Source organism: Episyrphus balteatus, chromosome 3 (assembly GCF_945859705.1).
Source record: "Episyrphus balteatus chromosome 3, idEpiBalt1.1, whole genome shotgun sequence".
Lineage (NCBI taxonomy): Eukaryota > Metazoa > Arthropoda > Insecta > Diptera > Syrphidae > Episyrphus > Episyrphus balteatus.
Window position 1 is genome coordinate 58343619 of NC_079136.1, and position 27702 is coordinate 58371320.

General features: G+C 31.4%; 1 protein-coding gene across 1 annotated transcript; it reads left to right on the plus strand.

The window, feature by feature from the left end:
• Window positions 1–15671: 15671 nt before the first annotated feature.
• On the plus strand, window positions 15672–26106 carry LOC129915564 (angiotensin-converting enzyme-like). Its single transcript, XM_055995167.1, has 7 exons — window positions 15672–15804; window positions 15871–16420; window positions 24527–25212; window positions 25270–25487; window positions 25544–25684; window positions 25744–25922; window positions 25982–26106. Exons 1-7 carry the CDS (start codon window positions 15760–15762, stop codon window positions 26029–26031), a joined length of 1869 nt encoding a protein of 622 aa, XP_055851142.1. The 5' UTR covers window positions 15672–15759; the 3' UTR covers window positions 26032–26106.
• Window positions 26107–27702: the final 1596 nt, after the last annotated feature.

Genomic DNA, 27702 nt, shown 5'->3' on the forward strand with positions numbered 1-27702 from the left:
AGATGAACTACTTTGACTTATGTGACTTTAAGATACGAAACCATAAAAAATTAACCTATTTTCCACGTTGATTCTAAAATGTTCAATGTTCATCTTCAATTCAAAATCATTACGAATAATAGTTAAATCAATGTGGTTTTCATTGATTCTACGTTGTTTTATGGTGGCTTTTCCCTCAGTGTACGAAGTTACTCAAATAAGCTTGATGCAATGAGTCTTCATGCGATTAGTTCAGATTTCGTAACAAAAAGCTTTTTGTTTTAAAATTAGGAAAAGTTTGTTTTTTGCAATAAAGTTATGAGATGTGTACATAAAAAGTATGCATCTATTTAAATGTCAAATATCATAATTGAGTATGGTATAACGTACCTACTAAAATTGCGAATATTCTATTAAATTCAATAGCATCATTGTGCATCTAAAACATTTTGAGTGCACAGATCACTCAAAGTTAGAGAGGTGCGAATTTTTGAAGTGAACAACAAGATCTGAACAAACTTGTTGACTTGTTGCATTTCAGGAGAGAATCTTCAAATTCATTACTCAAAATAATGGTGATATGTGCGAAATCTTATTGCCGATCAATCTTCGTCTGCAATTTATGCATTTTGCTTCGAAAAAACACAAAGCGCCTTCAAATTAGTACAAATTTACAATTTTTGTTTTTGATTTTTTTTTTAGAAAAGTTATATTTTCAGGTGACGGTAACCTCCAAACCATAGATAAGATTTTTTGAAGTTATACTTCTTATGGGAGGGTGGGTATGAAAATTTACTTTTTGACAAGAATGTCAAAGGGATTATGACGCGATCACCCTGGGTAGCAGGGCTGTCGTTTCACCTTTAGAGTAGGCAGTACTTTAGTATTTAAAAATGCAGTACGCCGCAGTACGGTAACATGTTTCATGTGGCAAGTTGTATGTGGCAAGTTACATGTGGCAAGTTGCATGTGGCAAGTTGTATGTGGCAAGTTGTATGTGGCAAGTTGCATGTGGCAAGCTGCATGTGGCAAGTTGCGTCTGGCAAGTTGCATGTGGCAAGTTGCGTGTGGCAAGTTGCGTGTGGCAAGTTGCATGTGGCAAGTTCCATGTGGCAAGTTGCATGTGGCAAGTTGTATGTGATAATTTCCATGTGGCAAGTTGGAAGAGTTGCAAAAAGCTCACATTTCAGCTCAGCTCAAATTTGAGCTAGGTACCATAGCTTAGCTCATTTGAGCTGAGCAGGAAGTGAGCTTAGCTGAAAGTGAGAGCCACAACTTCCAACACCTATATCTAGAAATTTTTAAGAAAATGAAAAAAATTTGTTTGATGCCAAAAGGTAGCGGGGACTCTAACCTACATTTGGGTACAACTCTCATCCCTGTAGGTCCACGCGTTCTTAAACCGGGAGAACTTAAAAGTAAAAAAAAAATAGGCACGATTCTGAAAAAATAGGCATGATGTGGCGGTTTAACATGGAAGGCGATTTTTAAAAAATTTGACAATGTGCAAAGCGTAGGCCCATGACACAAGCTATCATTTGACATCACTCCCGAAAATTGCTCTCAAGCGGTTTAGCTTCCAGGAGCGTTCAAAGATTCGGGGATTTTTCGAAAAAAAATTTTACCCCAACTGTCAAACGCGATTTTCTCGGAATTTTGAAAAAAAATCGAAAAACCGGATTACACCACTATCGGGTAGCTGAGAATATAAGCTTTCATATGGCACCACTCCCCTGTCTCTAGATCAAAGCGTTTCAACGCCTATATCGCGGAATTTTGAAGAAAATGAAAATAAAATTTTTGATGCCAAAAGGTAGCGGGGACTCTAACCTACATTTGGGTACAACTCCCATCCCTGTAGGTCCACGCGTTCTCAAACTGGGAGAACTTAAAAGTAAAAAAAAAATAGGCACGATTCTGAAAAAATAGGCATGATGTGGCGGTTTAACATGGAAGGCGATTTTTAAAAAATTTGACAATGTGCAAAGCGTAGGCCCATGACACAAGCTATCATTTGACATCACTCCCGAAAATTGCTCTCAAGCGGTTTAGCTTCCAGGAGCGTTCAAAGATTCGGGGATTTTTCGAAAAAAAATTTTATCCCAACTGTCAAACGCGATTTTCTCGGAATTTTGAAAAAAAATCGAAAAACCGGATTACACCACTATCGGGTAGCTGAGAATATAAGCTTTCATATGGCACCACTCCCCTGTCTCTAGATCAAAGCGTTTCAACGCCTATATCGCGGAATTTTGAAGAAAATGAAAATAAAATTTTTGATGCCAAAAGGTAGCGGGGACTCTAACCTACATTTGGGTACAACTCCCATTCCTGTAGGTCCACGCGTTCTCAAACCGGGAGAACTTAAAAGTAAAAAAAAAAGGCATGATGTGGCGGTTTAACATGGAAGGCGATTTTTTTAAAATCTGATAATGTGCAAAGCGTAGGCCCATGACACAAGCTATCATTTGGCATCACTCCCAAAATTTGCTCTCAAGCGGTTTAGCTACCAGGAGCGTTCAAAGATACGCTGATTTTTCGAAATTAAAAATTTACCCCAACTTTCAAACGCGATTTTCTCGGAATTTTGAAAAAAGTCGAAAAACCGGATTGTACCGGAATTTTTTTTTTATGATAAAAAAAGAAATATTTAACTAAAAAAATATAAACATATTTATTATTAAAAAAAAATAAAAAAAAAAAGAAAACGAAAAATTATCTGTTTTATTTATAAAAATATCCATGTGTTAAAATAATTCCATTAATAACTAGAACCAAACATCTTAAGCTATGGTGTTTTATAAAAGTTTAAAATATCTTCAAATTTCATTATACTTTCCAAATAAAAATCAATGTATCCTCTCACCCATCACAGCTCACTTTACCTTAGCTCACCCAACAGCTCAGCTCACCGACAGTTCAGCTCACCTAACAGCTCAGCTCAACCATCAGCTCAGCTCACTTTCAGCTCAGCTCAAATGAGCTGGAGCTATGGTACATATACATAGCTCCAGCTGAGCTGAGCTGAGCTGAGCTGAGCTGAGCTGTGAGCTGAGCTCAGCTCACTTTTGAGCTTTGTAGCAACCCTGCAAGTTTCATATTGCTACTACTAGTGCTGAAGCACACACAATTCTCATAAAATTACCATACCGCACATTTTATGCGCAATTCATTTACTTTCGTTAAGCGTATACCGTACGTTCTGAACCGCACAACATGTGTAAATTTCACAGAATAAATTGAAAACTACATGGACGCAAGGAGGATGAAAGAATTAATTTATTGTTCACTTGATAAAAATGTAAAAAAACGAAGTGTGGATTAATTAATTTAATAATAGAAATTAAAAATATCAAATGAAATTATTTACATATACTGAATGAGAAGTATAACTTCAGTCGCGTGTACATAAGTACACACACTCTTTTTTCTTTTTAATGGCTGCTGCTGTCGTTTAGGTATTTAGTACTATTTATTAAAATTTTATATTCTTGTATTACAATTTAATACTTTTTATATTAGTTTTTACTAAATTTGTAATATTTTTTAAATACCATTATATTAAAATGTAATACAAACATATTAAAATCTAATACACCGTTATTAAAATTCAAAACAAGATTGGAATTTAATACCGGCGGGTTAGCTTTCAATCCACGGTGCTTATTTTCTAATCATTTTTGTATTACAAGTAATAAACTTAATACTTAAATAGGTATTTAAATTTAATACAAAATATATTAAAAATTATTTTAATATTTTGGTACATTAAAATGTAATACTTTTTGTATTACAAATTGCTTTATTACAAGAGCTGTATTAAATAAATTGCACGACTGGGAAAGCACGTACTTGCTCTTAGAGTTAAAGTTGCTTAAATTTTTAAGACTTTTTATATAGAAATTTGAAAAAAAAAATAAAATTCGTAAAAAAAAAAAAATTAAATAAAATCTGAAATTAAATTGCCCTCCAAAACAAGTATGCAGTTTTGATTAATATATTAACATGCATTTTTAGAAGAAAAAAAATTTCAAAATCGTTAGAGACGTTTTTTAAAAAACTAATTTTTTATAAATAATTTTTGGAAAAAAAGTTTTAAAATAAAATAGGTATGCCATTTTGTAGAAATCACTAATCAACATTTAAAAACAAAATTTAAAAAAAAATTCAATGTCCCGTTTTCGAAAATTTTTTTAAAAATCCAAAAATTATTTTTTGCAAAATTTTGTTTTTGGCTTATATTTAAATTATGTAAATGCTTCATCACAAAAAGTTTCGTTGAAATCGAATAAGCAGTTTCGGAGATAATCGGATTTGAAAAAAACGGTTCTATGGCAGGTACCGTTAATAATGATTTAAAAAAAAAAATTTTTTCATTGAAAGATAGACCTTAACTTTAAACTAACATTTGAATTTTTTAAACAAAATCGTTAGAGCCGTTTTCGAGATATTTCAATTTTACTGAAATCGCTATATGACAAGTACCGTTATTTTTGGTCCAAAAAAATTAATTCCAAAAATCCCTCTGGAGAGTCGCCAAATAACGCTACGTACCAAGTTTGACATTAATCGGTCCATCCGTTTAGGCTGTAGCTCCTTATACAGACAGACAGACGGACTTCCGGGACCCACTTTTTTGGCATTGTATCGTAATGTCATGGAAAAATGTTATCTCAACTGTCCTCTATGTTTTTAGTTTAGAATATTTTTAAAACTTTTTAATGTATAATAAATATAAATTTTTCATGCCATTCAAACGCAAACTGAAATGTTAAAGCGATGCGGTGATGATTTTAATATTAGTTTGCTCATAAAAAAATTTTAAATTGCAATTAAAAATTGGGATAAGAGAGTAATAAACACTGACCTATTCTCCAAATAAGGTGACTTTTCGATGAAGTCGTTTTTAATAAACAAATGATAGTGAGTGAATTCCAATAAGAAATAAAAACAAATTTGCCTTAACCGTTCTATAGTTTCATCTAGCACAAATAACGCATTTATTATGTTCATACAAAATGTTTAAATCACGAATAAAACATTGGTTAGCAAATTACCCGGCCGAATTGTTCCAAATTTGATACGTATAGTATTGTTGTTTAAATAAGATTTTTGTTAACAAAACAAAATCAATTTTCTCACAAATTGAAAATATAACAAAAAAAATATATTTAAAGAGAACGGCAACAAATGCAATAGTAAGATTGTATATATACATATAGTTTTTAAAAAATAAAATGTTCTCAAATTCCGAATTTCAAAGAAAAAAGTTGATACCTAATCAAAAATAGTAATTTACCCGTCTTTTTTCAAAATTGTTCAATAAAATATAAATTTATCTTTCAAAGTCGACTGAATATATTTATTGTACCTAAGTTGAATTCAGAAGAGAAAAGGGTATATAAAGTCAACTTGTTGTGCAATCGTAAAATAATAATCGAAGTTAAGATAACAGTCAAAGCACAGTGAGCCTGAACAAGTTTAAGGTTGACCTAAAAAAATGACGACAAAAACTAAAAATGAGGCTTTGTTCCTGAAGGCCTAAGCAATAATAATCCGTTTTTACTAAAATCGGATTAGCTTTCTTTTTCGAGATACCCCCGTAAACGTGTTTTTTTTTTCAAGAAAAATTCATACCATCGCAAGGCTCGAGTACGATAACTTTGGCGCCGAGAATTGAAAACGGTTTTTTGTAGAGGTATTCAATACAATGATTTTTTGTTATGGGAGGAGGGGTCTATGTTCCCCCCTTTAGGCGGGAGGGGCAATTTTCAAAAAAAACTACTAAAAAAAATATTAAAAAAACAACGGCAACACTTACAGTTATCAATGATACCTTTTTCAAAAGCTAGAATTGTACACTTAATTTGATCTCTTAAATCAAGTTATTTTATTCAGTTGTTGTCGAAATAATCGATTTCAAAGTCAACATTTGTGAAAAATAAGTATGAAAAAATACATTGAATACTATTTTTGTGAAGACTTTGGATTTCAATACGGGTTAAATTAATAATGTAAACTACCTCAGTAAATTCCTTATCAAATACTGAAAACCATATGTTGTTAAGCCTTCTAGTTTGTGAGAAAATTGAAAAAAATAGGAAAACTACTTTCACAACGTGTTTTTTTTGAAAATCGCAATGATTTTTAAAATTAATTACATTGTTTTGATTCCAAAAGCGGACTTAAAAAAAACGGGATTTTAAAAGCGGGATTTTAAAAAAGCAGGATTTTAAAAAACAGTATTAAAGAAAACGGAATTTTAATAGCAGGAATTTAAAAAACAGGTTTATGAAAATCGGGATACCTTAACCAGCCCTCATTTGTGTTAAGAAGATTTCCACCAGAAAAAAAAATCCTTCTTAAAATTAAAATAACAAACCATGAAAAATATGAAATCTTATCAACGCCCCATCAGCCAGCTCTCAGTCATTAAACTCACAATTTCATCCCTTTAAAAAGATATTCATTCAATTTTCACCTACTAAAAGTAATCTCGGGAATATAATAATAAAAAACAAACAAACAAACAATTTCAAGTAATTATACTCTAAAATCCTGATTTGTCATAAAAAATTACAAAAAAAAAAACAAATTCAGGCCACCAAGCTATATTATATCGTAGTAGAACGTATAGTATAGTAGCAACCAACCAACTGTTGATCGGATTTTACGACGCGAATAATGGTCGCATTAAATTTGAGTACCATTTATGTGAATATCCATAGACCGAGAGAGCTCAAGCAGCGAGGGGTTGGTAGCAGTATAGAACGTTTCGAATTTTTACGATTCCTTAACCGTTCCACTTTGTGTGTTACCCGAATAATTTTTTTTTTTATTATCTTTACTTCTGGAATTAGAGCTTGTGAATATGTGTTTCTCAACCAACTCAACCATCGCAGGTCCAAAAAATAAAGGTCACATAATGTATAAATGGTTTTGTTAAGGCGCTAAAGATTCATTTTTTTAAGTACTTGTTTTATGATTCTGGAGTTTATTTTGGTCCAGACCCATCAAAATGATGTGTTTGTTGTGTCTGGACAAGATGGAATTAAGTTCCTCTTCGAATAAAGACTGTATACAGTCTGGATTGTGGTGTAAGGATACGTCAAGGGTCTCATGATTGAGCTATAATGTTGAAGTGTTTTATGGGTTGTTAAACTAAGTCACCAGTGTTTATGTATATATGTCCGACTTTTGTGTGGAATTTAAGGTCAATCAGTAGACTGTCTACAATATAGCACACTATTAGAAATGTGTTAAAGCTTTAATGACGGATGGAACGATTTTGTATATAGCTCATAAATTTGAATTTGTCTTTTGTAATGACATATACTGATGTTTATCAACATCATAATTTTGTAATGTTTTTAAGTATTCAAGTTATTTGTATGGAGTTAGTTATTCGAGAGAAGGCAAGAAAATTGCGTTTAAGTATTCGGATTTCTTTGAGAATAATCGGAACTGGTCACTTTTAAATAATTTGATCATTTTTACAAATTTAAAAATTCAACAAAATTTTGTTTTTGTGAAAGTGAAAATATAAGAAATTTAATGATGTGAAAATACTTTTGCATTTTATATTAATAATAAATTATTAATAATTAATAATTATAATTTCATATTAGTTTATTTTTTTTTTTATTTTCCTCAATTTAAAAATTAAAAAAATGAGATTTTTTTTTGTAAAAGATATGAAAAATTAACATTCTAAAAGTTTCCAAGGCCGGCATTATTTTAAAAAGTCTAGAATAATCTGAATCGACGGTATAGGCGTATTTTTATCCAAAATTTAAATTATTTGTTACAAAAAATCTCGGGTCTCGATAAATACTGAGATTATGACCCTTATAATTAATTTATTTATTTTGTCAATAGTACTTAAATACCTATTTGGAACTTGAATTTATTGATTTTTTCTTTAGTTTTAAAAATATATTTTTTTCTTAAGGTGTCACGCCCCTTACAAAAAATATGTCAAACCCGTTACACCACATTGTTTTAATTAATTCCTTTGAAATATGTTTATACCTATGCTGTAAACGTAATTAAATCTTCTTTCATATTGAATACGATATCCACGACTTTTCATTCAAAAAAATATCTATTTCATAACGTAACACCCGTTACATCTTACCTCAAGAGACGTTGAAAGAAAGGTTATAGTGAGGCGGCTTAGCATTAAAAAACAGCTTAATCGTGCACTTTGTGATAAAAGCATAAAATTTACAACATTGGTAGTACTCCATAAAAGAGTTATTTTCAGATATTGGGCTACCTTGTATTCCATCCGGGTATTCCATCCGGAAGGGTAGATACAAAGGTTTTTCTGTGTTGCACTTGCCTTATTGCATAGGTATCATAGTATTAAGTAATAAAAGAGTCATAATTTTATCAATTACTCTTTGAAAATAAGTGGTACCTTTAAAATATAGAAAAAAATAATAAAATATGCTCATCAAATTATTTTAGGTTAAAGGATGTTTTTTTAGTGAGAAAGGACGCTTTTGAAATGGATCACATGGAAAATTTGTGCATTTTTTTGGACTTCATTCTAATGTAATACATACAATGAGAACCAAAAATAAAACAAATTTTAATTATATTTACCATGGAATATTTATTTTTCATGTAGTGACATGAAAGGGGGAACTCAAAGAACTCCTACATCTAATCTAAAGCATATACCTAGATGACGCACATAGGAGTATTGTATCAAAAACCTGGCCATAATTATTTTTCGTAGTTTTTGTTATTATTTCTGTTTAAAATGAGTATTCCTACAAGAAAATACAATATAAACCTAGTTTTTGTTATTTTTATTTTTTTACTAAAAACTAAAAAAAATTGATTAATGGCCTGTACTCCGCCTGTCGACATTATTTTTCTCAAAATTTTTTCCTCATCCCTAATACGCAATTCTCAGTTTCTTTTCTCTCTTCCCCAACCTTAATTAAGATCACCCAAAATAAAATACACTAATAACATCAGTAAATTTAATTTAAAAATAAAAAACGTTGCATAGAGTAAGGAGTATTTTCTATCAGTAAGTGAAAAACTAATTGACAATCGATTCTCTAAAGAGCACCTAAGAGCACCCAATTTTTGTTGCATTGTGTTAAAGAATATATAAACTAACTCATAAGTTGCAATTCATCGCAGAATAACGGGGTATACTAAAACAAAATCATTAAAGTTCAAATAATAACTTACCAAAAATATCAAGTTTTTAGATACTAGTTCTAAGCCCGAATTAAAATAGAAAAAACCATCTAACATTTTCAAAACTTTATTAATATCGTTAATAAATAACTGAAGAAGAATTCTCCATTTAAATTTTTTTAGATTTCTATCACAACACTTCGATATCGCATATAGAATAACACTTGCCAAAATACTACGAATTCAAATAAAAATGAGGTAGATGTAACAGTTAACTTTGAACTCATTTTTTAACAAGACACGATCGAAAAACAAAAAAAATGATTGCAGCATATTGACACAGGTTTATTTTGCACCCACTTTGCCAAACTTTTCGGTGTCAATTTCGATTTTCAGAAAATCGACTTATGACCAGGTTTTTACTGCAAATACTCCTATGTGTGACGCATTGTTATACTCTCTCATAACGATCATGGATCTGCATCAAATGACATCAAAGGTGGAGAGAGTAGCAGAAATCATAGGGTTCAGAAGCAATGCGGGAAAAACAAAGACGATTTCTTTTCAGTGGTGGTGGGTGACCACAATCATAATAAGAAAAAATTTACAGGTCAGTGGTCTTTTTTTTTTTTTTTTTTTTCTTTCAGGCTTTTTCAATGAGAAAAGGACTAATCAATGTTAATCAAATACTACGTAACTTTATTGTAGGTACCCTAGTAAACTTCCGGGTTTAAAAAAAAAAAAAAATAATAATTAACAAAGTTAACTTGTTTTTCTGTGTAGGCTATAGGTCGTTTTTGATAACTTATTGTTTTTCGTCGACGTTTCAAGTGTGAATACACTCTTCTTCAGGACTAAAATAATAAACTAATTCTAAAAAGTTATAATATATTTATAATAGATACTTATCTTAAACTTTTCTTTTCTTAAATTCTTTGTTATGGTTCTCAATAAGTTGCTTTTAGATTTCTTAAATCGCTCAAATATTTTAAAAATTCAATAAAAATGTTTTGAAAAAGACGTTTGCAATCATTGAATCTTCAAAATATAAAAACTTTTTATTCATTGATAAGAAATTCAAAAAATTTTTTCTTTATCAAATTTAAGTGAAATTAAGTTGATTATAAAATTCACCTTAAGAAATAATTCCTTTTAACAAACTGACTATAAATACTACTAAGAGCCAATTTTTCAATCTTCTAATAAACAGTCTGTTAACTGTTCGACGAATAAAGTTATTAGGCTCATAAACAATCAGATAAAAACATTGAATTTTCCAATCAAGAAAAATCTATTCTACAGAATAACAAAAAAAAATTGTCAAATTCAAAAATATTAAAAATTAAACGTCATTTTTATTCATGATTGTTTTTGTTTTCTTGTGTTCCGCTGTGTTATTTTCAAAATTCTTTCAAAACAGCTTTGACAATTGACACAATATTGTTGTTTACATTATTCTATAGAATAATTTTTATTTGTCTCTGAAAGAAGCAGATAGTTTTATTCCTAGGAATAAGCTAAATTTGCCTTTTGAAAAATTGATTTTTTCTCTATCCTTAGGAATAAGTACTAACTGACTGTTTAACTGACTATTGAAAAATTGGCCCTAAGCCCTTCACAATCCGATCTCCTATTTACAGTATTGTCTGTATTTAAAATATGTAGCATTTCTAAAACCATTGTGAAGGGCTTAGTTGTATTTATAGTCAGTTTGTTAAATGGAATTATTTCTTAAGGTGAATTTTATAATCAACTTAATTTCACTTAAATTTGATAAAGAAAAGAAAAAAAAAAAAAAAATTTTTTTTGAATTTCTTATCAATGAATAAAAAGTTTTTATATTTTGAAGATTCAATGATTACAAACGTCTTTTTCAAGACATTTTTATTGAATTTTTAAAATATTTGAGCGATTTAAGAAATCTAAAAGCAACTTATTGAGAACCATAACAAAGAATTTAAGAAAAGAAAAGTTTAAGATAAGTATCTATTATAAATATATTATAACTTTTTAGAATTAGTTTATTATTTTAGTCCTGAAGAAGAGTGTATTCACACTTGAAACGTCGACGAAAAACAATAAGTTATCAAAAACGACCTATAGCCTACACAGAGAAACAAGTTAAGTTATTTAACAAAGGTCACGAAGAAAGGAATAATAGTTTATAATTAACAAAGGTTAATGTTTTAAAAATCAATTTACCTACAAGTACTTCCACATAAAAAAACAAGAAAAAAGTTTTTTCTTAGTTTTGTTCATATTTCTCAAAATCGACAAGACATTTTTGCATCCGGTTTTCTGTTTTTGTTTAAAAACATAAGAGCATTGAATTAAAAAAAAAAATTAATTAGTACTTGATTACATTAAATTTTGAGAAAAATTAGAAATTACAATTTTTTTCCAAAATTTTGACTTTGAAAATTTATTTTTCCAAAAACTATTTCAAAATATAGCTTTATTCAAAAACAGAATTAAATATGAGGTTTATAGCCTTACAAAAAGGTATTGCACGTCATTTTGTCAGTATAACCGTTGATTTTTAATGATTTTGTTTCCAAATGAAGTAAGATATTTAGAAAATTGCCCCTAAACATGGGGAATAGAACCCCCCTCCCATGCGATGTTTATTTTATATCGACATATGCTAAACGCTCTAGCTTTCTGGAATATTACCTGAATCACCCTGTATATCTTTTTAGGAACAATTCAAAACGTCTCACTTCTAACAGATGGGACATAATTTCTTTCAACCATGTATTTCAAATGAGTTAGAGTATGAATCCTAACTAGATCATCACGCTAAAATCCTTGCTTAGATTGGTTAGGATACGGTTTTATTGCCTACTAAAACCCTGCGACCGTAGTTGATTGTTTTCATCAAAAAAAGAGTTTTTTGGTTAAACTTACAAAAAATGAAATTTTTTTTAAAAATTTTTCATAATACCTATTGTGTACACTCGAGGTAGAAATTTTTTGGCATTCATGTGACCAGTGTTACGAATTTCACATTATCTTATCTATTGTTACCTATGGTTCTTTGTCTATATTTATAGAAAAGCTGGTGATTAAAAAAAAAAACTACAAAAAAAATACGTATACACCATAGTGAACCATAGTTTTTGTTTATTTGTAATTTTTTAATTGAAAATTGACTCCTAGATGTTATAAAACTATTATAAGTAACATAGAAAACATAGGTTTAAGAAAACCTAAAGGCTATTACATCAAATCAATAAAATGCTTTAACATAAAAGAAACTTTAACCACTAAAGAGCTTTGATTACCCTTCACCAAGTAAATTTTTGAACTTCTTCAATGCCACCCAAACATATATTTTCCAAAAACCACACTTTACTTCCACACTTAGTCCTCTCTTTCATCATTCAAACATTCATTAAGATATGCCACCCATTGCTGCCTCATTCACTCTATTTAAACAATTTATCTTATCCCCTTAGATTGATTTTTATTATATAGGATTGGGACATACTTAAAAGGCAATACTAATAAAATATTCTGTGTTCTCTCAAGTGAAGCAAGAACAAAAAAAAAAAAAATATATAAAGCCAGACAAAAAATTATTCCCTTCATATCTTCTCCAAAACTTCCACAGCTTTTGAGTTCTTTTGATTGCGTCTTTCTGGTTTTTGTATATTTTTACTTATTTTTTTTTATTCTTCTTTTAGTTGAAAGTTGAATGAATAGCTTTCGACTGGCGACAAGAAAGTCTTACATTTTGTAGTCAGAAGAAAAAAATATGAAGGCGGGGGTATATAGAATTTGTGTGTATAAAAGGGATGTATTAGGTTCGTTTAGTATGTTGTTCCTTATTATGGATATGTATGCTCTAATGATGTTCAAAGGGAAAGGAAAATGAAAAAAAGTAGTGCCTTTTTGGGGAAGAAATTTAGCAATTTGGATGATTTCCAATATTTTTGTACTCACAAAAAATATATTGATTCTTGTATCTTGTCCTTTTAGTTTTACAAAATTAATGAGTAGTGAGAAGGAAAGAAAATAACTTCTCAATTGTTTATAACACTGCTGAACTATTTACTGGGAAATTTCCATTAAATATAAAAAAATAAAATCTTCTTATTGTCCTGGACATGTCCCGGAAATGGACCGCACATATCCCAGACATAACACATGTCCCAAGTCCCATGCATGTCCCGGATAGGTCCCGAATATGTCCCAGACTCAGCCCGGACATTTCCCAGACATGTCCCGTACATGTCTCGGACTTGTCTCGGACATATCCCCGGCACATGTCCGGGACATGCATGGGACATGCCTGGGACATATCTGGGACATGTACTTGACATGTCTGGAAAATTGATTAAATTATTATTAAATCGTAATTCGAAAAAAACCTTCGATCCTATTTGATTTGTTGGCTTTGAAGCAAATAAATGGGAATGAAAAGGTAGAAATGGACCAAATAAAACACAGAAGATATTTAATTTATTGGTATCCAGTTTTTGAAAGAAGTTAATTCTTTTAAGCTTTTAAGTATAAAGAAACCACCACATACACTATACAGTAAAATACATACATATAATATAATATTTAGACATTATGTACATTGAACATATATACCTACACGCAAATTATTTAATTAAGGAAACAAAAATAAAAAAAATAACAACCCAAAAACATGGTTTAATTATTTTTGGGAAAAAGGATGTTCCTCAATTTTCTGACAACACAAAAAAACATATTTCAACATTTTTGGAAAAAAAAAAAAGAAAAAGAGAAATAACAAAAAAACACAACACAGGACTCCACTCAGGGGAGGCAAACTAGAAAATTTTAAAGAACCTGATCTAAACATGCAAATGTACACATACACATATCTTCATGTGTGCGGTGGAAAAATAAGGACTGTTAAGGGAGGAAAATAAATTTATCTCGTTTAATTGAAAATACTAAAAAGCATTATAACATTTTCCTTAGCGGCTCATATGCCTGCAACCAGAAGACTTTTAAGTTTACCACACATACACAGTAAGTTAATTAGCGAGCGGATTCTTTTGTTTTTATTATATGCCATAATGCGGTAATTAATCCTACAAGGATCAGATTCTTATTCTATCCGCGAGTTTATTACAACGAGATGTAACCTTTTTCTTAGACCCGTTGTTATGGTGCAGGTAGATTGTTTATGATGGAGTAGAAAAAACACTTCTCATGTTTGTGAGCGCTAATTAAGAAGATGGAAATTTGAGGCACTTTTCTCGTACCTATGCTTGGTTTTGTTGAGTGCTTTTCATTTTCTAAACTGATTTAATATGTAAGAGTTCTTCTGCCTAATAGCGTTTTTTCACGATTTGAATTTAACAGAAAGCTACTGGTGGAAGATAAAGCCATCACTCAAGTAGCAATTATTGTTCTCAAAATAATGTTTAAGCAGGATTTTGACCACTTGATATAGTAATGTATGTATATTCAAAGGGAGTCGCGACTGATGAAAACAATGGGTTCATAATCAACCTACCCTAACCTAACCTAACCTAACCTAACCTAACCTAACCTAACCTAACCTAACCTAACCTAACCTAACCTAACCTAACCTAACCTAACCTAACCTAACCTAACCTAACCTAACCTAACCTAACCTAACCTAACCTAACCTAACCTAACCTAACCTAACCTAACCTAACCTAACCTAACCTAACCTAACCTAACCTAACCTAACCTAACCTAACCTAACCTAACCTAACCTAACCTAACCTAACCTAACCTAACCTAACCTAACCTAACCTAACCTAACCTAACCTAACCTAACCTAACCTAACCTAACCTAACCTAACCTAACCTAACCTAACCTAACCTAACCTAACCTAACCTAACCTAACCTAACCTAACCTAACCTAACCTAACCTAACCTAACCTAACCTAACCTAACCTAACCTAACCTAACCTAACCTAACCTAACCTAACCTAACCTAACCTAACCTAACCTAACCTAACCTAACCTAACCTAACCTAACCTAACCTAACCTAACCTAACCTAACCTAACCTAACCTAACCTAACCTAACCTAACCTAACCTAACCTAACCTAACCTAACCTAACCTAACCTAACCTAACCTAACCTAACCTAACCTAACCTAACCTAACATAAAGTTAAGTTTTACTCAAAATTTACCGCACTCTTAGCAAAATGATGTCACTCCAAATACAAAACTGTTGTTTTCCAGTACATGCAATCCATGAGTCAAAGGGGCGCACTGATAGCAATGAAACATCTGCCAAACTGTATAAAATTGATAACAACTAGCATCAATAAAGAAAAAAGTAACACACAAATTCTTGACTTACCTAATCAGCTTTTCGTAGTCCATAACAATTTTTTTGCAATATTGCAAGACCTTAGCAAAATTGTTTTATCAGCTTGTATTCTCTCAAAACTTCTATTTTGGAAACTTTTTGGAAACTAGACTTTGTTTTGAATTATTTAATCTCTTAAAGTTGGACCTTGAGGTGACCAAATGACTAGATCACAAGCTTTGATTTCAAACTTATCACTACTTCTCTGAGTATAAAAAGCTAAAAGTTCTTAGTTATAACTTAGTGTTGTTTAAAACTTTGTGATTTCAACAACAAGTTGCCGTGATGAAAGTTAAAATATTGTGTTTGTTCCTTATTGGATTGGTAGCAGTAAGCATTTTATTTTTGACAAATTTCACCTGAATTGATTTCTTAAAATTTCCAAAAATTCTAAAGGTTTGCAATGCTGCACCATTAAATTCCAATGAACAAGAAGCTCGTGCCTTTGTTCAAAGAGCTAGTACAAAAATGTTCAACTACTATGACGAACTTAGCCGGGAAATATTTGAAGCCGATAACAATGATCCGGCAAAAGTAATGAGTGCTTTGGAAACACTTGTCAAAACAGCCAAGAAAGTAGTTGAAATTGTTAAAGAATCAAAACAATACGATGATTCGAAATTTGTCGATCCTGAATTGAAGTATGTATTTAAAATTATTCGTAAATCAGCTGAAGAAGCAATACTTGGCGAAGAGAAATTTGTTGAATTGTTTGCTTCGATGGGTATGCTGGAAGAATTAGCAAGTGACAAAGATATTCCAGCTTATCGGAATAACTCTGTTGAGTTGGCATTTTTCCCAGACATTCAAGATATTTTTGCAAAGAGTCAAGATCCAGAGGAGTTGAAATATTATTGGACAACATGGAGAGCGAAGAATGGTGCATGGGCTATTGGACATTTTGTTAATTTGGTTAAAAGTTTGAAGGAAGCTGCTGCATTGACTGGTAAGTCTGAAAAGGAATAAGTCTTACCGGGAAAATTTTTCAATTAAAAGTGGTCAAAGTAAAAGTAGTAGATATATACCTAAACCTTTTCTTATCAATGATTTTTTTTTTAATATGCAAGATTGAAACTGCATAGTTTTACCAGAACTATCGAAAAGTTATCACAGTATTTTGTTGTAGGGCTTAAGGTTGCAATCCAGAAAGAACAATGTCTCAACAAATTTGGTTATCTAGTCACGTTTTCTTCCGAAATCTTTTCTCCCCTTATAAGAGTATAAATTAGTACATATATCTGCCAGGCGCGGATCTAGAAAATTGGTTTGGGGGGGTCACAGGATTAAAAAAACTTACTTCCAAAATAATTTTAAAAAAACCATCAAGTGCTCAAAATATATGCTAAATTTTAGCTAACATAAAAAAAATCCAAAATCTTATATCAAATGCATTTTCGAGAGGATTTTGTTTCGGAGCTTAAATTAAGCTAAATTTTTGACAATATATTTTTTTAGAAATTTTCAGCTGTCAAACATTTACCTTATATATATATTATTTATAATATATATACAATATTATTTATAAAATATCTTTGTACATTAGTTTCGTAAAAAGGTTTTGTAAGCATGAATCATGAAATGCTTCCTAAAATTTTCAAAACTTAAACCGTTGGGATTTGGTTTTAATAAACTTTTATACATGGAAAATGACCTCTCCAAGTCCACAGACGTTAGTGGAGCATTTATTAAAGAGCTAATCTGACTTATAGAATATTGACTATCCAGGCACTTTTCATTTTCATTTAGGGATAACATGGTGGAGAAATTCTTCATTTTTATGTATCCTTCGTTTTTTTTTTTAAGAACATTTTCTATTTTTTTACAAATAGACTGACCCATTGAAGACTCTACTGCATTTTCGAAATTGCTTCCTTCATCAAACTTACTTGTTTACTAAGCGAGTTCCAACCCTCTAGTTTTACTATAGTCTCACTGAGAAAAACCTAGTTTAAACTTATGAAAGTCAGCTGGAATTGTGTTTAGTGCTGCCAAGTTCTCACCAGTATTCTTTCTTTTCCAGATGAAGATAGTTTTATCAGAGAAATTAGTTTAAGGTCCTTAAAATTTATTTTTCTTAAAATATGCTCGAAAAAAAAAATATGCATTTGCATAAAAATCCGGGCCCTGGTTATGATATAGCGTTCGTGGATCGGAATACATGTAATCATGTAATAGTTATTATATCATGGAAAGTTATATGATTATTCAGGTTTTAAAAGTTTTCATTAAAAAAATGTGTAAGTAATCAAAAATTTTTTTTCATGGCCTTATTATATTTACAACTAAAAACGACTTCTTGCTAATATGCCCATGAATTATTTCCTAAAGCATACCTAGTCATAACAATAAAGAAACCCTTCTTAGAGTTTAAAAGCTCGTTTCAACCTTTTTGCCTTATAATTTTCTGTTTTTCATCTGTGGTTTGGGGGGGGGGGGGGTCATGACCCCCTAAAAATAACTATTATTTAAGGGGCAAAGTTTATTTGAAAGCGAAATCGCAGTTAATAAACTTATTTATTGCTCCTCTAGTGATTTCATGAAAGAAATATAATTAAATCGTTATAAGAAAATTATTATGTAAGTTTTTCTTCAAACAATGCAAAAAGTGACTTAGTCCACTTTCATAATCATGGGCACATATAAGCTAGAAATTTGGCTAAATTCAGGTCAAAAATGTTTTAGATCTTACATATAGAATTCATATTTCATAAAAAAAATTCAAAAATTTAAAAAACAAAGCCCAAAAAGTGTCAAATTAGCAAATCACACTTCCTCTTATTTCGCTATTTCATGGATATTTTTATGTTTCATAAAAAAAATTGAATATGGTTGCAAAGTATGTTTTTAAGGGGGGAAATCCCTCTGGAATTTTTTATTTTTGCATTATTTTTTTTTTCCCTTAATAAATTCATTTATCAACCGAAGAAACTATTTTCAGTGGTTTTAGCCTTAAATGAAGCCTCATATGTCCTAAATAGTCCAGAAATTCATGCGCTCCGAACCCACCATAGAACGAAAACGAAAACTTTAAACGCATTTTTCTCGAAACGCCTTTGTTTTCGCGCCGTGCAACGTAACTCAAAAACTAATGAAGCTTTCGACTTGAAATAAAGTGCAAATTACTCGGTAACTAACTGGCCACTGCATAAACCTAAAAGTTCAACAAAATTTTTACAATAAATATTTTTTTTTAACAATTTGTTTATAAAGAAACATTGTTTTTTTTCTTTTTTTTGGTCTCTAATTTTTATTTTAAACTTGTTTTTAATAAATTTAGGTTCATGCAATGCGTATAAATATATTTTATTGGAAAAAAATTACTTTTTTGATTATAAATAATTTTCTGGACCAGGGCATTGCACGGCGCAAACTCGAGGCGTCAACTTTAAAGAGCTGAAAAGCCGCCATTTTGTTTTTTTTTTTTACTTAAAAAAAATTGTATCAATACCTCATAATGTCAATAATATCATATACTTTTCCAAATTTCAATAAATGCTTTCGGTTTTCCAAACAAAATTATTGAAAAAGCTGTCGTCCAGAGGGATTTCCCCCCTTAAGTAAATATTAGAAAGCATGATAAATGAAAAATTTCAATGTTCAATAAAACTGAGATCTTATTTTTTCGGTAAACCAAAATTATACTTTTCTAATTGATTTTTATATTCTTAATTCAAATCCAAATTCGAACAAAATCTTTGTCGTCACGTTTTTGAGATAAAATAAGTTCAAAATTAATTTAAATCTACGAACCTCTTGTTTTCTCGCAAATTGTTCCCACACGAAAAAAAAGACCACATTGAATTAAGCGGATCCCACCTTAATTTAAGCGGATTTCTGCATGGTTTTTGAAGTTATACTTCTTATGGGAGGGTGGGTATGAAAATTTACTTTTTGACAAGAATGTCAAAGGGATTATGACGCGATCACCCTGGGTAGCAGGGCTGTCGTTTCACCTTTAGAGTAGGCAGTACTTTAGTATTTAAAAATGCAGTACGCCGCAGTACGGCAAACATAAAACACACAACACGTTGCAAGTTACATGTTTCATGTGGCAAGTTGCATGTGGCAAGTTGTATGTGGCAAGTTGCGTGTGGCAAGTTGCATGTGGCAAGTTGCATGTTGTAATTTCCATGTGGCAAGTTGCCAGGGTTGCAAAAAGCTCACATTTTAGCTCAGCTCCCTAGGTACCATAGCTTAGCTCATTTGAGCTGAGCTGAAAGTGAGCGCCCCAACTTCCAACGTCATATCTCGGAATTTTGAAGAAAATAAAAAAAAAAATTTTTTGATGCCAAAAGGTAGCGGGGACTCTAACCTACATTTGAGTACAACTCTCATGCCTGTAGGCCCACGCGTTCTCAAACCGGGAGAACTTAAAAGTAAAAAAAAAAATAGGCACGATTCTGAAAAAATAGGCATGATGTGGCGGTTTAACATGGAAGGCGATTTTTTAAAAATCTGACAATGTGCAAAGCGTAGGCCCATGACACAAGCTATCATTTGGCATCACTCCCAAAAATTGCTCTCAAGCGGTTTAGCTTCCAGGAGCGTTCAAAGATTCGGGGATTTTTCGAAAAAAAATTTTACCCCAACTTTCAAACACGATTTTCTCTGAATTTTGAAAAAAAATCGAAAAACCGGATTATGGGTAGCTGAGAATATAAGCTTTCATATGGCACCACTCCCCTGTCTCTAGATCACAGCGTTTCAACGCCTATATCTCGGAATTTTGAAGAAAATGAAAAAAAATTTTTTGATGCCAAAAGGTAGCGGGGACTCTAACCTACATTTGAGTACAACTCTCATGCCTGTAGGTCCACGCGTTCTCAAACCGGGAGAACTTTAAAGTAAAAAAAAAAATATTCACGATTCTGAAAAAATAGGCATGATGTGGCGGTTTAACATGGAAGGCGATTTTTTAAAAATCTGACAATGTGCAAAGCGTAGGCCCATGACACAAACTATCATTTGGCATCACTCCCAAAAATTGCTCTCAAGCGGCTTAGCTTCCAGGAGCGTTCAAAGATTCGGGGATTTTTCGAACAAAAATTTTACCCCAACTTTCAAACATGATTTTCTCGGAATTTTGAAAAAAATCGAAAAACCGGATTATACCACTATCGGGTAGCTGAGAATATAAGCTTTCATATGGCACCACTCCCCTGTCTCTAGATCAAAGCGTTTCAACGCCTATATCGCGGAATTTTGAAGAAAATGAAAATAAAATTTTTGATGCCAAAAGGTAGCGGGGACTCTAACCTACATTTGGGTACAACTCCCATCCCTGTAGGTCCACGCGTTGTCAAACCGGGAGAACTTAAAAGTAAAAAAAAAATAGGCACGATTCTGAAAAAATAAGCATGATGTGGCGGTTTAACATGGAAGGCGATTTTTTAAAAATCTGACAATGTGCAAAGCGTAGGCCCATGACACAAGCTATCATTTGGCATCACTCCCAAAAATTGCTCTCAAGCGGTTTAGCTTCCAGGAGCGTTCAAAGATTGGGGGATTTTTCGAAAAAAAAAATTTGCCCCAACTTTCAAACGCGATTTTCTCTGAATTTTGAAAAAAGTCAAAAACCGGATTGTAAAGGATTTTTTTTTTATGATAAAAAATTAAACATTTTACTATAAAAATAGAAATATATTAACTATTAAAAAAACCAAGAGAAAAGATCATGAAAAATTATCTGTTTTATTTATAAAAATATCCATGTGTTAAAATAATTCCATTAATAACTAGAACCAAACATCTTAAGCTATGGTGTTTTATAAAAGTTTAAAATATCTTCATATTTCATTATACTTTCCAAATAAAAATCAATGTATCCTCTCACCCATAACAGCTCAGCTCAGCTCACTTTACCTTACTCACCCAACAGCTCAGCTCACCCAACAGCTCAGCTCAACCTTCAGCTCAGCTCACTTTCAGCTCAGCTCAAATGAGCTGAGCTATGGTACATAGCTCAAAATTTGAGCTGAGCTGTGAGCTGAGCTCAGCTAACTTTTGAGCTTTGTAGCAACCCTGCAAGTTCCATTTTGCTACTACTAGTGCTGAAGCACACACAATTCTCATAAAATGACCATATCGCACATTTTATGCGCAATTCATTTACTTTCGTTAACCATATACCGTACGTTTTGAACCGCACAACATGAGTAAATTTCACAGAATAAATTGAAAACTACATGGACGCAAGGAGGATGAAAGAATTAATTTATTGTTCACTTGATAAAAATGTAAAAAAACGAAGTGTGGATTAATTAATTTAATAATAGAAATTAAAAATGTCAAATGAAATTCATTTACATTTACTGAATGAGAAGTATAACTTCAGTCGCGTGTACATGTATGTACACACACTCTTTTTTTTTGCTAAGATGACTTTCACCTTATAAATTAAGATGTTAAGCTATGACATGTGATTTTTGGGTTGGCAACAATTGCGAGGAACGATATTTAATTATGGAAATACAAACAAGAGATTAACATTTTTCTCATTGGTCAGAACTAAATGAGTTAAGCGAAAATGGGTGTTATTTAATCTTGTAAAATTTTGATTGGATAGGTATAGATATACATATATGGTTTTCTTTTTGTGAGAAGATCGCAAAAAAAAACATAAGTATACTTATGTAAGTTTGGGGGACATAATTGAAATTAACTTCTTATTTGTCTAACTAATATTGCACCTACGTATTTTTTTTTTTTCTATTAATTAATACTAGCCGACCCCGCACTCAAAATTCGAGTGCCAATTGTAACTTTTATTTATGCTCAAATAAGCACACTATATAAATCACTTTATTTACTACTAAGAATATGCAACACTTAATTTTATTCGAAATTCGAGAATGTCTTCGAAGGTTCTCGTCTTTGCTTTTAGAAGTTTCCACTTACAGAAGGGAGAGGGCGTGGTTCAGCACATTTGTTTTTGTTTTTTTTTCTCAATTTTAATTTATTATTTTTATCTATTTCGGTAAAAAAAAAAATAAAAAAAGTATACATTCTGCACATCTAGATAAAATTTCCTATCGTTCGGTATATAATTTATGCCCCTTCGGTTTTTGTGGGCCGCGTATTTTGTACCACAAAATAAGTGTTTGCCGTTTTATTATATGATGATGATAATTATTCATAGCGTATTTTGTAATACCCACTTTGTATATCTATACCTATCCAATCAAAATTTTACAAGATTAAATAACACCCATTTTCGCTTAACTCATTTAGTTCTGACTAATGAGAAAAATGTTAATCTCTTGTTTGTATTTCCATAATTAAATATCGTTGCTCGCAATTGTTGCCAATCCAAAAACCACATGTCATATCTTAACATAACTTTAGAATTCGTAACTCTAGTTTTTCGTAACTTCGGTTTCGCGTAACTTTGACGGCCGTAACTCTGTCGCGCGTAACTCTGTTATTCGTAACCGTCGTTACCATTTCCTTTTAAATTCGAGTGAATTTTCGAAAATTACTTTTATAAGTATTCAAAACTGGAACAATCGTCAATTTTCGAAAGTTTCTTTATTTAACGTTCAATTGGTGTCATAAAATCAATCCAAGTGAAATAAGACCAACTTTCAAAAATTGGTTTTACTTCAATTTACAACATTTATAAATATACAATTATTCAAAAGCTTTTTAAAACATTTGAATAAACATTGAATACATTAAATGAAAAAGTCCCGTTTTGGCAATTGTATGACAATACCGCACACTAAAGATGCGAAGCGGAAAAAAATTTGCTCACATGTGTGAAAATTAAAATTCGCGCGAATTTTTATTTTCACACGTCAAAATTTATTCTCCCGTGGGAAAAAATTTTGGCTTGTGCAATTTAAATAGATTCGCATCTATACATGCGACATAATAATTCGACAAAAATGAATCTTACAGTTCTGTCTGTCTATGTGTCTGTCTAAGCGATTTAGTCAAACTTGGTAGCTTGAGAGATACACTTGAGTGAAAAAATTAAATATTATTTTAAGGACTAAAATTAACGGTACCTGCAGACTTTGACAGATAAGGTCCTAGTTTTGAAGTAAAAAAAATATTGTGAAGCATTTTTAATGGTACACTGAGCCAAAAAACAACGTAAAATCAATGGAAACCACTTTGAATCAATGGAAAATCACTACATTTTTAGCCTAAAGTGGAAAATGATTGAATCAAAGTAGCACACTTTAAATCTAAGTTGTTCACACATTAAAAAAAATAAAAAAAAGTAAAACTGGCATCCGCTATGGATCGAACCTGCTATACCTGGATTGACAAGCTTGTGCTTTACCACTGTGCCATCTCACTTATAAAAATTGATGTGACAAACTGTAACTTAAGCATAGGACGATTTTTAGAAAATTAATGAATATATTTTTCACCATTGATTCAATGTAGAACGTATTAAAAATTACAATGCGTTTTTTCTCTGGGTGTACACGGAGAAAAAAGTGTCACCTTAAAATAAGATGATGCGCACATTAAATTTCACCACCTTAAAATAAGGTTATACCCGCTTAAAATAAGTTGATTCCACTTAAACTCAGTTAAATTTAATGTGAACTTCATCTTATTTTTATGTGAATGTTCATTAAAAAAAAAAAACCGACCAAAAATAAAAATTTTCAAATAATATGCACACTCTAGCTTCACTTGCAGTTTAACATACTCATTTCCAGCAGCGAGATAGCACAGTGGTAAGACACTGGCCTAGTAACCCAACAGTTGTAGGTTCGATCCCCGGTGGCTGCCAGTTTTTTTTTTTAATTTGCGCATTCAAGAAATTAATGTGACTTGTCACCTTAATTTAAGGTGAAAGCCATCTTAACAAAAAACTATACAGAAATCCGCTTAAATTAAGTTGCGATCCGCTTAATTCTATGTGGTCTTTTTTCTTCGTGTATAAGAATGAACCTTATTAAATCTTTATATTTACTTTAAATGAAAATTTCAGCAAACTGTTTATGTTTATTGAAGGTTTTGAATGAACAACAACAACTTGTGTGTGATACGCACCAAGTTCATAGTTAACAATGGTTTCTGTACTTTTCAGAAATAACTCCCTTGGAATTCTGGCTGCACGACTACAATATCACCGAAATGAGGAAAGTAGTTAAACAAATCCGTCCACTCTACAATCAACTACATGCATTCATTCGCAACCGTTTGTACCAGCGATACGGTGATTTGGTTATCAAACCAAATGGACCAATTCCCCATCATCTATTCGAACAAGTGTTGGCCCAAGCATGGACTCCTGGTAGTATCATTGATGACATGTACCCACACAAAGACTTACCACCATACGATGAAATTCTTAAACAAAACGACTTTGACACTTTGAAAATGTTCAAAATGGCCGATAAATTCTATCAATCATTGGGATTCAATTCAATACCCGAAGAATACTGGGGTAGTCATTTCAAAATGAACTCTGACGAAGATGAGGGCGATTGTAAACCAACAATTTTCGATATGTCGCCAAATGTTTACATGCAATATTGTCAGAAAATGGACTTTAGGAAATTCTTACAAGCTCATGGTTATATGGGAGAAGTTTACTATGCTAGAGAAAAGGTTGATTTACCAGTTTATTACTTTGATGCTCATTATTTACAGTTTCCTGTTGGTGAAGCTGTTGTCTTGTCAGCTTCAACACCAAAACATTTAAGTGCTATTGGCTTGGTTACTGATTTTAAATTTACCGAAGAGGTTAAAATGAATCGTCTTTTGAGAATGGTAAGAAAGAATTGAAGTTTTATTAGATCTTGGTTTGTCAAACTGGTTTCTTCTTAGGGTATCCACACTTTGCTTAATATGCCAGTGTACTACATCCATACTAAAGTCATGTATGACTTATTTGCTGGAACTGTTGATATGACCGATTTGAACAAACATTACTGGAAGTTGATGGAGAAACATGCCGGAGTAGCACCTCCAGTTGATCGTGGTGATGAAGCATACGATTTTCCATTCAAATTCTACACCGAACTGACTGAGAACAAACAGGCTAGGTAAGGATTTCCTGATTTATTTTTACTAATTTGACTAATTTAAATCCTTGTTTTAGTAAATTCATGACAGAAGTGCTAGGATATCAATTTTATGAGAAACTCTGTGAGATTAGTGAACAATACTCCAGATTAGACAAATCGGAACCGATTAACAACTGTGATTTCTATGGCAACAAAAAAGCTGGTGATGCTTTGAAGTAAGTCGTTGTTGTTGTTTTCAAATTTTTCAAACTTAGTAGGTATGTTTCTTTTTTAGAAAAATGATGAAACTTGGATCTTCTAAACCTATGCGTGAAGTGTTGGAAACAATGTTCCCTGAAGATCCTTCTGTGAGTGCAGAAAGTCTTATTGAATATTATGCTCCAATGAAATCTTGGTTGGTTAAAATGAACAGTGAACAGAATGTTCGTACTGGATGGCTTCATTCTGACAAAAGTTTGTTAAAAAAATTATTTATATTAACATTTTATTGAATTTGTTATTTTAATTTGCAGAGGTTTCAATTATTACATATAACGAGGAGGAAGATGAAGTAGAGGAATAAACTATGATTTGAATATGAATTAATTTGAAATAAAACGGAAAGAAAATAATAATGAAAAATAATGTTTTATTCGTTGATTCTGTGCAGAATTTTCTGAGCTATCCAAAAATTATAACTCTAGAAGGTTTTGTAAACTTTATAGTCTGACTGTAGGTAACCTCGATTTCATTCTATAAAAGGTATTTTACTTTGGTAGGTATTCGGTGTTTGCGTTATGCAAAACGTATTGATCCTGTGTTGGCAAGAAGTGATTGGGTTGGATCTATATTTGTTTGACCTTAGAAAATAAAGGTAGGTAGGTGGAAATTTGAAAAAAAAGATGTTGTCTTTAAAGTCGGTTTACGGACGATGATTTTACGTTATAACATCGTAAGAAAACAGGTTGTGTGCTTTTAAAATGAGTCAATTGAAGCGTTTATTTATTTCAAACAATCATAATTTACAAGAAAAAGCTAAAACAAATTACCTTTTTACTTGCTCTATAGGGCAAGTATTGGTTTCGTGTAGAAAAAAAACTCGAGGTTTTAATCAAAACCGACATTACGATGATGGAGAAAATCAAAAAAGTGGTTTTCGTCATGCCGTCCGTCGGTCTGTGCGTCTGTGCGTCTGTGCGTCCATCTGTACATCGAGCTAGGGCCTAAACGGATGGACGGATTTGCTTGAAACTTGGTACACATGATTTTTAAGTAATTCCCTAGACCCGTTTTTTTTATTTTTCTAATATCTCCTTTTAAACGCATATCTCCCATATAAATTTTTCGAGGTATTGCAAATTTCTTGAAAACGGCTCTAACGATTTTGATTAAATTTGGTGTAGGTAATACTCCCATTGATTCTTACAAAACTGCGTTTTTAGTTTTTCCCAAAAAATGAGGAGAACGGAAATATGGCGTTGCCGTTTTTCAAAAATTAACATATTTTTTAAGTTCATATATTTCATCAAAACATGAGTTAATTTTATTCAAAATTTACAGACATAATTTTGAAGTGTCGAAAATAAAAAAGTTTTTGAAAAAAAATTTTTTTTTTTAGTTTTTGAAAAAAAAAATTTTTTTTTAATTTTTTTAACTTACAATTTTTTTTTTTGATTTTTTTTTCTCGACACTAAACAAAATCTTAAATTTCCAATAGCTATTTAAGATAACGATACTTTGAACTACAAGAGCAAGTACGTGCGACCCCAGTCGTGCATTTTCTTTCTTTTCTCATTATATTATTTTTTTTTTATTATAAAAGCTTACAAAGAATATTATACCATTAAAAAGCCAAATATTTCTTCTAAATAATAAAACCAGCCACCAGTGTAGGAAGTACCGTAATCTCAGTTTGAAATTTCGACATGGTTGGCTTCAAAAATTCTTACTTTTTTTTGTAGGCATGGTAGAAATATGATTGATACTTCATATAAAAGATGAAATAATAAGCTTTCAGATGATATAAAATTTATTATAGGTTGTGATAGAATAAAAAAAAGTCAGATTCTTACGATTTTTTTTTTGCAAGAAAAATGATTTTTTAAGGTTTTTTGATTGAGTCATGTTAAATTTAATACTATCTCATATTTTTTTTTAGAAACAAAAAACTTATTTAATTTTTCGTTGTTTTTTTTTAAATAAAAAATAATACCTACAAATTTGATTTTTTTTTTTTATTGGTATTGGGCTACTT